This window comes from Miniopterus natalensis, chromosome 6, assembly GCF_054644295.1.
Source record: "Miniopterus natalensis isolate mMinNat1 chromosome 6, mMinNat1.hap1, whole genome shotgun sequence".
Taxonomy (NCBI): domain Eukaryota; kingdom Metazoa; phylum Chordata; class Mammalia; order Chiroptera; family Miniopteridae; genus Miniopterus; species Miniopterus natalensis.
The window spans coordinates 4,217,264-4,230,763 of record NC_142086.1 but is presented as its reverse complement, the minus strand read 5'-3'; the positions used below and the strand labels follow the sequence as shown (position 1 = coordinate 4,230,763).

At 45.1% G+C, this 13,500-nt stretch overlaps 1 protein-coding gene across 1 annotated transcript in view; it reads left to right on the top strand.

Annotated features, from left to right (window-relative positions):
• Nucleotides 1-13,500, top strand: part of SLC9A9 (solute carrier family 9 member A9) — a 484,070-nt gene that overhangs the window by 150,802 nt on the left and 319,768 nt on the right. The window contains exon 6 of the mRNA XM_087818510.1: nt 1,249-1,354. Within this exon, the coding sequence (XP_087674636.1) occupies nt 1,249-1,354 (106 nt within the window). The remainder of the gene's footprint in view (nt 1-1,248; nt 1,355-13,500) is intronic.

Sequence of the window (13,500 nt, the reverse complement as noted above, 5' to 3'; positions counted from 1 at the left end):
GAGGTTATTTCTGAAGTTTGAATCAGATAGTGTCTCCCTTCTGGCTAAAACCCTCCCCTGGCTCCCCATTGCATAGGACAAGCACCAAACTTCTGACCCTACTTACAGAACCTTCAAACTCAGCTTTCCCCCGTAGCATCTTTTATACAACACAGTCATAACGTCACAGTCTGTGAAACAGGAAAGGAAAGAACAGAAATGAAAATGCCCTCTCTGCCTTAAAAACTCACCACCAGTATCATTTTCAGTCACCCTCTTTCCCCCTTTGGCAATCAATTCAGTGGATCATTTCCCTAAGGATTGCTTTCACACTGCATAGCAGTTTCAAATAGCAAGACACAGAACAGCTCCGGTGAACACGGTCGATCAGGGTGTGACTGTTGACTGTCCTGACGTGCTCAAACACTCCATACGAGGCTGCGGAGGATGGTACCGGGCGGCCGGCTAGAGGAGGCAAGCCCTTGGGTCGTGCTCTTAGGAACACTGAGCCCATCTCTGCGGATGAGTGTGATCTAGGAGAGAGGGAGAGCCAGGTCGGCCTACCTCTCCCTTGGCAGGAGTGGGCCGTGCAAATACATTCATTTATTCACTCACTTCAGTCATTCATGCATCAAATACCTACTGAGCATTTGCCAAGTACTCCGTGTTGCAAAGATGGGCCCTACCCCCAGGGAGCTCACAGCCTCTTCTGTGATAAGTTCTGAGATTTGATCCAAATGCTGGGATCCAAAAGGAGTGAGCCGAGTTTCAGGGGCCAGGGGGCTGGGAAACAGTGAAATACTTGAGAGGCTTTAAAAGATTGAATAAAGTTTTTTTTGTAGCAAGAATGTGTGTGTGTGTGTGTGTGTATGTATGGCGGTGGGCGGAATGGTAGCACATGGAGGAGAAAATATCCCTGTCCTGGTAAAGTGAATCCAAATGCAAACATAGTTTAAAAAGCTACACAATTATCTTGGGGGAGAATTACGGTAAGTTCAGTGTGGCTTGAGGGCGGCAGCAATGGGCAGGCGGGCAGGAATGGGTACAGAGGGACATGCTGGAAGGTCCACGGTGCGGAGTGTAGGAGACTTGGAGGAGGAGTGGGGAGCCCAGAGGAGTCTCTGAGCAGGGCGACACCCATAGGTGATTTGGGGGGTGAGAGCCCACCGTGGGCATAGAGGATGATTGGAGATGAGCATCTATGAATGCTTTTGAAGTGACCACGACCGGCGCGTGCTGTGCGGCTCACCCTGCCTCTGTCTGTCCTAGTTACGGTGCTGGCCATCTTCCACGAGCTGCATGTGGACCCCGCGCTGTACACGCTCCTGTTCGGGGAGAGCGTGCTGAACGACGCAGTGGCCCTCGTGCTGACGCAGTAAGTACCGCACTGGGCCTGTTTCTCTGCTGATGCCAAAGAAGCTTCTGCTTGGTGACAATTCCTGGTGGCTCTAATAGTAGCTTTTGAGTGATGTTGTAGAGACACAGGCAATAGCTGGCTTTCAAGGAGTTGTTACAACAGAAAATCTCTGATGTTGGGTATAACTCATCAGGCACCTAATACCTAACTCTGTTCATGGGCTTCATGTCTCCAGCCTATTGTGACACACTACAGAGAGGGTAACAGTTATTTTTTTCTCAGTGCATATATTTAGCTGATTCACTTAGGGTTCCTGAAATGCACATAAACGAGTTTTCTTCATTTCAAATCAATATCACTTAATTTTTTCTTAGACAAGTCATTTTCCAGATAATAGACTAGTGGAAACCATTGTGTTTATAGTAAATTTGGTGAACTGGAGATAGAACTTGAGAGTCAGAACACTCCTTTCATTTCTCGATGCAGATGTGATGTGACAGGAACACACACATCTTTAAATCATCAGGACAAGTGAGACTGACAGAGCTCCAGCTAAGAGCTCCTGCAGTCCTTCCTTCGTCCCGTCCTGCAAGAAGGTTCTTCCTGAGATGAGAACCAGTGCTCCTTCCTCACCTCTTCTTAGACACCATTTATACTTAATAAATGCCACTTAGGTGGCTTTCACTGTCAGAGGTTTCTTCTTGGTTTTAGATTAAGTCCAACATTTTAGGCAACTGTCACATAACCAAAGGAAAGTATCTATCTCATAAGTAAATGTGACAATAGGATTGCATCAAGATATTAATTACTTCAAATGCATGTGAAAATGTATTGTGAGGTAACAAAGAACTTTTAGAAGTCAGATCTCCAGAGCAGGGGAGCTGGGATGCAGGATGCAAAGCAAAGCAGCTCTGCCCTTGCCTCCTGCCAGCTGACATTTCTTAAGGATGCCACCAGAATTGCCAGAGAACTCAGCAACTTTCAAGCCAAAGTCTCCAAATAAACTTACATTTCACCTGGCTGCCAAATGCGGCCTATCCTGCAGTGAAAGAAAATATCAAAGAGAGCGTGTTAAGAGGAAAAGCCATGGCTGACTCACCCATGCTGAAGGCTGTTTTTAAAGAAATACCAAGAATATTAATCAGGGCACCAGGAATCCTTGTCCAGGAAATACAAACATTAATGGAACATTTTTAAACATTTTAAAAAACCTGCCAAGTCCCTCATTTTCACTTTCTGAGCTGCCCAGTTGTAAAGGGCCAAGCAAAGAGCCAAACCACTGTAGCCACAGCCCTGGGACATTTACCTCTCCCGTTGCGCTTCCTTTCGCTGCAGTTTCCTTAAGAAGGCAGACTCCAGGGTGCATGTTGATGCTGTTGATCGAGCACAGACCTGTGGGCTTTAAACAGTCTGTTTGGTGTCACCTCAGGTCCACATGCAGTTACTATGGTTAGTGCCTTTCCTGCTCCCCTCCCACCCATGCCAGGTCCCTGCCTTCCAGGCAGGAGCTTGCCGTATTTGCCAAACCCGGTGCTCCCAGCTTGGGCAGTCCAGGCATCGTGCAGAGTGACCCTAATGAGCCCCAGCTTTAGAATAAGGTGATTTTACATTATGAACACCTGGCATGCACAGAAACACCGACGCCATGGGATCCGCAGGTTCCTCCGCCTGCTGCATTTGGACCCACCGGAGCCTCCCAGGCTCTCAGCCCAGTGGCCGGGCCTGCTGTCCTGGTCTGGGCTGACTGCCCCAGGGCCTCTGCCAGCAGTTTCCATGTTTCTTACTCTCCACTTCTCTTGCTCACTTGCTTCTTTAACTTAGTTTACAGCACATGATAATCTTTTTGTACATCTACTTAACAAGTATATTTTCTCTCCTTTTAATGCAGGGGTGGGGAATCTTTTTTGTGCCAACGACCATTTGGATATTTATAGCATTATTCGCAGGCCATACAGAATTATCAACTTAAAAATTAGCTATGAAAAAGCTCCTAGGTTTATTGAATTTCGAGTCCCGCCTGCGGTTGCTTTGGCAGCCCTCACGCCGGACATTCCCCACCCGTGTAACGCCTCACCCTTACACTCTCTTATCTATTTTCTAGTTCCCTTAGAAAAGCCCTATTTAGAAATCATTTAAAAGTTTTCGATGACTTTCAGACTAGACGTTCAAATATTTGCCTTCCACTTTCCTCCCCCTTCACACACTCCCTGGCTGGCACCGTCACGCCTTAGCGCACACGGCGTCGCTCCTCCCGGAGTCTGTTTCTGCCTCATCAGGTCCTTCACCTCCCGCAGCGCCTCCTCCTGCGGGGCCACTGGCCTCACCGTGCCCTGGGACCCAGCAGCTCCCTCCCAGCACAGTGCTGCGGCCTTGGGCTTACATAGATATTCCTCTATGTTGATCTAAGATAGTAATTTTTTGAACACTGTCTATGTACTTGAAATGCACATTAAAAGAACAAATGAAAACTTCTGTTGTATTTTCCCCCTTTTTAGTTCCACATTTGTGGGGGTTTCTTTGTTGTTGTTTTTAAGCTTAGGAATAGTAATAGAGCTCTTCTGGTACCGTGGAAAAGGAAAGTTATACATTTTTATGTGAAATCAAGTATAATAAAGAATCCAAATCATTGGCACCTGTGGCTCTTGGCAGTGCCCCCAGAGACCCTTGGGAATGGCCACATTTCCCATCTTCCACCTGCAAGCCTCCTTGTTAAAAATCATTCTCTTAACTTTGAGTATTTTTTAAAAATTAATTGTTAGTATCCCTGATTTTCAGATAACCATTTATAATTGCATTCGATGTACACAGCCGCATGTGGTTAAAATGACCCGGAATTGTTCACCTTAAAATAAAAGTAATTTTTACATAAGAGTTTGGAAATCAGCTTGCCCACGCTGCCATTTCAGGCGCATAGATGTCAGGCCCATACATGCTCACATACTAGCTCATGAATGAGTGAGCTCCACACAAGGGACTGCATTTCTAAAGGTTGTCTAAAAGCTATGAAGAAAAGCAGAAGATACACTGAAAAGGTCTGAGGGATGTGTGGTTTTGAGTTTGTAAGGAAGCCATTCCTTTCGGAGGCAGTAGGGTGGAGCAGAAAGAGCCCTAGATTTAAGCCTAAAGAGCTGCTGTCAGGATCGCCGGGAGCTAACTGTGCAATTACTGCCGTTGAAGGAAACCCACCCAAACTGGTGAGCGGGAAGGGAACCTGTGTTGGCCGCTATCTCTGAGCAGCAGGAGCAGGCCTGGCTCAGGAGAGGGTCCTGGGGATGAACAGACTCTTTCCTTCCTCACACAGCCTCTGCAGAGTCAGCTCCCTCACCTGCTCGCTGCCCGGTGCTCAGTGTCCTGGAGAGCAGGGAAAGCACCTCTGTCCCCTGCTCCCACCCAAATCTCAGCCTACCTTATAGATCCCTAGGCCATTCCAGACCCACCTGGACCTAGCTGCTGGGCCAGGGAAATGTACTGCCCGGGTCTAAGCCACAGGCCTCCCAAGTTCAAAGGTGGAATCAGTTTCACTTGGAAGCACATGAACTAAGACTGGGAACAGAGGGATGATTGCTCAGAGTACTAAGGCCACACAGAGGGGAAAGCAGGTGGCTGCTGGACAGACACACGACCAGACAAGGCCGCGTGACCCCTGCAGTGACTTCCTTTAGCCACAGGCTCGCAGCGCTTGCTTCCTCGTTGGTGCGATGGAAGACGAGGTGTTCTTTATCCATCGCAGAATTACTCAGAGCAATAAAAAGAGCTACCTAGTGGAAAGGCTCCATAATCTGTATAATCTGTGCTATATAAATAAACATATGCTTGTTATAACTCATATAATCTTTTATATCAACAACTTTTACTCTACTTACACAGGTTTTCTGGTTTCATTAAAAAAAAAAATGACTAAAGATAGACCTGCTTCTATGAAACATTCCTTCATAAATACGGCATTTTATGACCCCACGAATATAGAGAGCGACCATTTTCACATGTGATTCCCCCTTACAAATGAGCCTCGCCAAGGCCACCGTCTAAAGCTGACAGAGCAGGAACGGAGGCCGAAGTGTGCTCCTTAAAGTCACAAAGGCGCTCACAGCCGATATGGATGTTTCCGTAGAAGGTACCTGCAAGAGGGGCGAAGGGAAGGAAGGGACTGTGAGCTAAGATAGCACCTCTCTCCTGGTAAGAAATTGGTATCTACTGTGCAGAGTTGGAAAATCAAGAAATGGAGGTGTGTGTGGATTATTTGGAGTCGAAGGCCCACCGTCGGGAGAAATAGAAACATAAACAGTGAAAAAGGGACACTTTTCTATGTAGGACCATGGTTGATGGAAAGGGAAAACATATAATTTAACTTTTTATTTTGTATCCTTTACTGTCTGAATGTTTATATATGCTTGAATTATATTTATTTAAAATAACCTGCAGATGATCAAGATATCAAAACAAACTATAAAGAAAAGCTGATTTATCTAATAGCAATGGAGGTAGCAAAAACACTGCAGCCAGGGGGAGCATCTCAATAGGTTCATGGTCCTTACAATACACAGGAGGAAGTGTTAATCTCCTTGATATACCAGATAAGTTACTTCGCCTCTCTGCCTCAGATGCCTCTTTATAAAGTGAGGGTGGTAAATAGCACTTAACTCACTGGTTGGGATCAAACATTATAAACCTGATACAGGGCCTGGCTTATCACACTCAGTAAATGTTAAATATAAGTTGCTGAAATTACCCCTGTTATCAAAGACCAATAGGAAAAAGTAAGAAAAATAGAAAAAATGGGCAAAGGCTATCAGAGGGTAATGAACAAGAGAAGGAACATAAATGCTCAGTAGTTCTGCTCAGTAAGATCATCTTCACTAACAATGAAATAAAACAAGTTAAACCAACAACGGAGGATCATTTTTCACTTAGCAAATCCTCAAATCTCCAGAATCAAAAGGGGTAGTCGCCCTTGGTGTAGATCAGTTTGTGGAGAGGGACCTTCTGTGTCACTAATGGGAGAGAAAGTGAGAAAACTTTTACAAAGGCATTAGCACTTGTGAGTCTATTGATCCATCTACTTCATGTCCAGAAGTTTATCAAAGAAATAATTCAGGTCATGTGTAAGAGCTTCTCCATGGAGATGAGTGCATTCATTTGAGCAAGAAGTTGTACAGAAGTGACCAGCTGGCTGAGTAAATTATAATGTATTAATATCACGAAATTCTACACAGACATTTGAAAAATAGAGAAGCCCTGGTGTGTAGCTCAGTTGATTGGAACATCTTCCTGTCTACACCTAAAAGGTTGCGGGTGCGATTCCTCATCAGGGCACAGGCCTGGGTTTTGGGTTTGATTCCCTTGTGGGGCGAGTAAGGGAGGCAACCCAACTATGTTTCTCTTTCACATCAGTATTTCTCTCTCTCTCTCTCCCTGTTCCTCTCTCTCTAAAAATCAATAAAAACCTACCCTTGGGTGAGGATTGAAAAATAAAGAAAAAATTTATTGATGTGAAATATATTCACAACATATTTTTAAAGAAAATTTTAAATGGTGTATGCAACAAGATCTATTTTGGTTAAAAAAAATCACAGCCAAATTTTTGTGTATAATTATAGCATATTATAAATATAATTTATATATATAATCAAAGCGTTAGGTGAGAGCACAGGTGATTTTAATTTCTTTTTTTAGCTTATATATGATTATTGGAAATAAATTAAACTACTTATGCTCAACTCTGATCCAAAGAACTCCCCCATTAATATACTTGCTAATGGGCAATCTTCATTTAAATTGCAGATTCTACATAGGTTTACATCTGAAAATTTTTTTATACACAAAAGAGCAGAAGTAAGATGAGCATTTTCAGCTATTTATCTACCAAAAAAAGAAATATTTCCCGTATTGTACTGAGACTTCTACTTGTATACTGATTCTATCTGTGACAACACCTCCAGGTTTCCTAGGGGCGAAATGAGAACCTCGTCACACAGCTGCTCTCGGGTGACAATAATCGTGTCCGAAGTGCGTCTGTTCCATGTTCAACAAATGCTTACGAGGAAACCCAGTGTTGATCATTAAACAAGAGAGAGGAATGGGGCACTAACTTCGTCTTTTTAAATAAGAGTGTTTTATGCTGCTTAGAGGTTCTTACTAGAAATACCATTTAAAGTTAATATTGGTGGGTGCTTGGCACTTAGAGTGAGGGACATTTTGAAAGACCACCTTTTTATGGTCCATGCATCTTAAGGGAACTTTAGCATGGACGTTAATGGGTGGCGATGAGACTCAAAGAACCATGCCACTAGGAGGGGCCTTGAGGGGCAGCAGCCTTCAGCAGAAAGGTGTGAGGAGCCGCAAGGGGCAGACATGGTGCTGAGCACTGGTAATAAGATGAGTGGGTACAGTCACCCGCCAGGCCCTGAGCAGCTCCTCTCTGAAGCAGGCAGACAGTAGCTCTAACGCGGTTTAACAGGCGCGGCAAAACCTTGCTGGAAAGGTCACCCGGGGAGCGGCCGCTCGGGGGCGCTCGGGGAAGCCCCCGCTCTCCTGGCGCCGTTGCCAAGCAGGCTGCGAGCTCGCTGAAGGCAAGTGTCCTCCTCGCCATCCCCACGCAGGCCGCTGGCTGTAGGGCGTCCCCCAAATGTAGACACACTTTCAATAATTACTAATTCCAGTGGGTTAAATCTGAAAAGAAAGAAACATCAATTGAGCTGTCAGCTGCTAAGTGTGTACACATTTTGGGGACACCCTATATTTAGCAGGCTCTCAAATAGTCACTGCATGTGATTTGATACACCCTTTCATGCACAGGTGGGGACATGTCCGAATCCCCTCATTAAAACTGATTCCAGGAGGTTTTCCATTGCTTCTTCCAAATGTCTGAGAGCCTTATTAGCCACCCGCATTAGCTCTGCTTCTCCCGTTTGACCCACAGTTGTGAGCACCAAGGTGATGAGAAGGTGTCGCCTTTTGATGAGAATAAATGGAAACTGTTATCACACCCAGAAAGTATAACGTTCCTCATGAATCTGCTTAACTTAGAAACAGGTTCCTGGACACATCTTCCTGAAGGTAATTTACTTTCATATTTGCCTTGAAAACTGATAATCAGCATGAAACACATTTATCTCGATGCCAGTCTAGATACTGCTGTGACACATAATTTTAAAAAAAGTCATGGTCCTTTTTGCTGGAAGGCTCCTTGTCCTGACAGCCAATTCCACGCTGATTCACTTTCCGGGCGCCCCGGGGCATCGCCCCGCAGGCGTGGGCAGCACCCGGCGGCAGAGCCCCGACCTCTCCAGCTGTAAGTCAGGCGGGGCTTCCCGCCCACCCCCGCCTCTGCGGCAGCCGCCTGTCCTCTCCTTCCCGAAGCCTGTCCCTGCCCGTGGCTCTGGCATCTCCCCGCCCCGCTCTTAATGGCACTGTTTAGATTCCTGGGAATCGACCTTGGCTTTACCCTGTGTCTGCCTCCTCTCTCCAAGGCTCAATCTGACGTTCGCTCGCTGTTCCCCGGAGCTCAGCCCAGGCGTAGAGCCTGCTTTGCTTCATGTCAAGCCGCGCAGGACACACTGACCTACCAAAAATAAGTAAATAAAAGAAACCCATGGTGCTTTTTATCTCAATTGCATTGTACTTTAACTTTTTGACATACAAGTCAGATGTAAGTGACAGAAACCCAATTCAAATTAGCTTAAGCCTAAGGAATTGACTGGCCTGTTTAACAGGGGTTAGGCCAACTCTGGGCATGCCAGGGCCCAGGATTCAAACACAACTGTCTGGTTTTTCTGTCCTGATTCCTCCTGGGTGCCAGCCTCATTCTGTTCTAGTGCAGACAGATGACTTATTCTACAAAGCAGGAGAGGGTGACTAATGACATCTCCAGGCTTGTGTTGTTCTGGCTCAATATAATGCTTAATTTTCCCAATATTTGCATATCAGACACAGAGAAGAACTCCTATTGGCCCTGCTTGTGTCAGACAATCACGTCCAAGCCAAAGTACTCCAAGGGATTTAAATATGGTGGTTAGCCCGGTCTGAATCATATCCCCATACTGTGGTCAGTGGTATGGACTCTATTACTAAAAGAAAATGATTGTGCACCCAGAACAGCTACCATATTTCACAAGAATAGGCTCTTCAGAACACAGTGGATTGCAATGAAGCAGATGGGCTTGGTGCCATCACAAATTCAAAAGGATGCTTTATTTTAAAAGGCAAAAATTCTCTTCTAAATGTAGACTTGCTTTGGAAGAAGAGGAAAGGAGGTCTGGGTGTGAGAAGTAAGAGAGAAATCATGGCACAAGTGGGAAGCTGCCCCTGTCAGTGGCCACATGATTTTGGATAGGACCCAGACCCAGAGGGTTTGGAGCTGGGTCCATTTCCATGTGGAAGCCGGAGCCCTGACTGTAAAGCTCTTTGGGCAAAGCCTGGGCTCTCAAAGTGCTCCCTCAGTTACACAGACTGTCCATCATCTGTAAGTAATATGAGAAAACTGTCATCATTCTGAAATTTGAATCAAGATCCCTGGCCTGAGCAACTGTCATGCAGGAAATATAAACCAATAAAGTAAGACAAACAGTTTTACTTAAAATACCTGCCCCAGCCTCATTTCCCTTTCCTTATTTTCAAATAGGCCTTGGGGCTCTGAAGTGATACTTTAATATATATATATATATATATATATATATATATGTCTTTATTGATTTCAGAGAGAGGAAGGGAGAGGGGGAGAGAGAGAATCATCAATGATGAGAGTCATTGATCGGCTGCCTCCTGCACTCCCCCCCACTGGGGATGGAGCCTGAAACCCAGGCATGAGCCCTGACCTGGAATCAAACTGTGATCTCCTGGATCACAGGTCGATGCTCAATAGCTGAGCTACACCTGCCCGGCTGAAACGATACTTTTAAAACCCAGGCACATGGAAATCCCACAGAAAAAAAAAAAAACCCTACCTGAAAATTAGTTCACAACAAAATTTACAGGCCACAAAAAGACATAACTCCACTCTGGAGAAAAGCAAGGAGATAAACAAAAAAAGTAAATCAGAAGGAACTAAAAATAAAAATAATACAAATCAGAGGTAAATTATAAAATGATCATATTAAAAATGACTGAAAGGATAAATGGAGGAGCCAAGTTAAGAAAAATAGTAAAATAGGAAACAAAAGAATATTTAAAAATAAAAAATGCAGATATTGACATTAAAAACCAAGTGGATGTGGTGAATGTCATATTAAATCCAGCTGGTGAACTAGGAGATAAAGTTGGAAAATGACACAGAATGCAGAACAGATAAACAGACAAGAAGGCCTGGCTAGGAGACATGGGAGATAGTATAAGAAGAGTTTGGAATACATCCATAAGAATTTCAAATGGAGAAATGAAAGAGAATTTGTGGCAATATCTAAAGAGATAATGGATGATAATTTTCCAGAACTTAATAGAAAAATTGAAATATCATATCATGTCCAGAAATGGATGAATTATGTTCACTGCAGGGTTATTTACAATAGCCAACATCTGGAAGCAGCCCAAGTGCCCATCAGTAGATGAGTGAGTGGATAAAAAAGCTGTGGGACATTCACATAATGGAATACTACTCTGCCGTAAAAAAGGAAGAAAATTTTTCCCTTTGTGACAACATGGATGGACCTGGGGCGCATTATGCTAAGTGAAATAAGCCAGTCAGAGAAGGACAAGTACCATATGATTTCATTAATGTGTGGAATTTAGTGAACAAACTGAACTACCAAGCAAAATAGAGACAGTCTCATAGATAGAGAGCAGACAGACAGCTCTGGTGAGGGGGGCGGGGTGGGGGGGGTTTGGGTGGGTGGAGGGATTGAGCAAAAAAGAAAAACAAAGAACTCATGGACAACAATGTGGTAATTGCAGGGGGTGGGGAGGGAGATTGGGGGAGGTAGAGAAGAGTATAGGGGGATAAATGGTGATGGAAAAAATAAAATAAAAAGAAATAAAAATACATGTTATAACATTAAAAAAAACAAATCTACATCCAAATACATTATAGTAAAATGTGAGATCATCAAAGACAAAGTGGAAATCTTAAAAGCAACCAGAGAGGAAAAATGGATTACTTACGATGGAAAACTCTGTGAACGGCAGGCAGCAGTTTGTCATTAGCAGTCAGGGCTGTGGAGGACAGTGGATGGAGAGCTATGGACAGAGTGTCACAGGAAAGCGACCTGCAGCCAGCACTCTAACGCCAACCGAAATACCATTCAAGGGCAGGAATGAAATAAAGACGCTGTCAGACTGACAGAGCTCGTCACTCAGGTAACCAACGAAACTGGCAGCAACTTAGAAAGAAGTGGAAGACAAGGAGCGATCAGTAAAGAAACTGGCGAGACGATCATAATCTAATAAGGGCTGACTGGCGGGAGTAACTAAGATGACTAGTGGGCGGGGAGGGAAGGCGGGACCAAGCGCCGCCCAGGGCGCTGGGACCCTCCTGGTGGCGGGGAGCAGCTGTGCAGGCAGAGGAGGCGCAGCGGAGCTGCTTGTGAGGCAACCCCGTCTTCACTGAAGCCCGTTGAGCGAGAGCTCGGGAGGAGGCGCCTGTCTCCTGCAGTGCACTGTCACTCAGCCAGAGCAGCTCCTTTGTCGCTTTAGCCCCGTTTGAGACCTTGGCTCTGTAAGTGAAGGGCCTGGGCCCATGATGACCAGCCAGATACAAAGGGACTTACGTGCACTGAGCAAAGTACAGGGACAGAGGTGGAACTAAGCACCAAGGTGCTGTCAGGGTGCTGACGTAATAAACACCAAGAAGTTGCTGACCAAGGAGCAGAATCTCCGTCCTGGCGTGGTCAGCGCATTGTCTTTCTATAGTCGAGTTACCCGGGCAGCTTAACCGCAGTCAGACCTGCTTACTAACTCACCCCAGGCAATCACGGGTGCCGGGATTGCAAGTCCCTCAAGATCACACGGTAAAAGCGGTCTTTCCTATCAGGCACAGCTGCCCACAGAGGCGGTAACACCCCGAGGTTCCCATGGTGACCACGGGGACAGATGACGGGATGATTAATGAGTGGGATATTTATCTGCATCCTTCACACAAAAGGTATCTTTTTTCTAGTTGAACTTGAAATTTTGAAGTGCTTGACAAACACCCCCTGAATCTATACCCACATTTAGGATAATTTAAGCTACTCAGTTTGTTAGGATAACTAAATCCTGTTCTCTCCTGACTAATCAGTCCTTCCTTGACTGATACATGGCACTTTTGTCACTATATCTGAGTGCCATTTGTCTCCATCTGATGACCTTTAGCGTCTGATGCGAGAGGGGCCTATGGTGATTCCCTCACCTTCCTTAGATTGTAAACATGGAGTTTACAGACATGGCCGTGGCCTGGTGGCAGGGGATGGTTCATCTACGAGAAGCCATCTATGAGGAGAACCAGCCGTGACCTTGGCCTCACATGGCATAAGGTTTCCAAAGGCTGTCTAACATGATCTAAAACACTGTGTGTTAAAGTTTTGGAGAGGGGGCAAAAACTTCTCTTAGAGTCTAAATAAAGTTACTGTTCATGCAGGGGAGGGCTGCATGTCTAAAGAGACAAAAGTATAAATAGTTTCAGGGGCTCTGGGTTAAGAATGTTTTGTCCTAAGGTATATTTTTCTAATGCACTTAAGCAGAACAAGGGACCAAATCAACATGCAATCATAATTTTGACCTAAATGAAAGCTCTCTCTTGGGCTCCATAATGAATTTGCAGGCAGGCTTATCACAGGTTTTATGTGGGCTCTGCCTAACCAGGCCCGTAACGCTAGGGGGGAATTGGATTGAAACTTTGGGAAGGAGCAGCTGTTCAGCTTGAGAGGGTGAAGTCGGGCCTCTTTTCAGAGCCTGACTGCAAGGCTGGCACCCTTGCCAGCTATTGGATGATAAATGACCAGTCTTTGAAGGCTCAGCTCCTGTATTAATAGCTTTAAAATATTGGCTGTTTATGGGAAGGAAGTTGGGAACTCATCAATCCTCCTGTCCCAGGGTTTCTCAAATACATCTTTGCTTTTCTTTCTTTAACGCCAGATGGCAGGGGAAGAGGAGGGGAATCTTTTCGCCGTTCAGTTCGTTCTTCATGGGTTAACAGAACAGCAAGAGATTCTCATTTCCAAAGACGGGGTGAGCGCCAGTGAATCCTCAGATGAAAA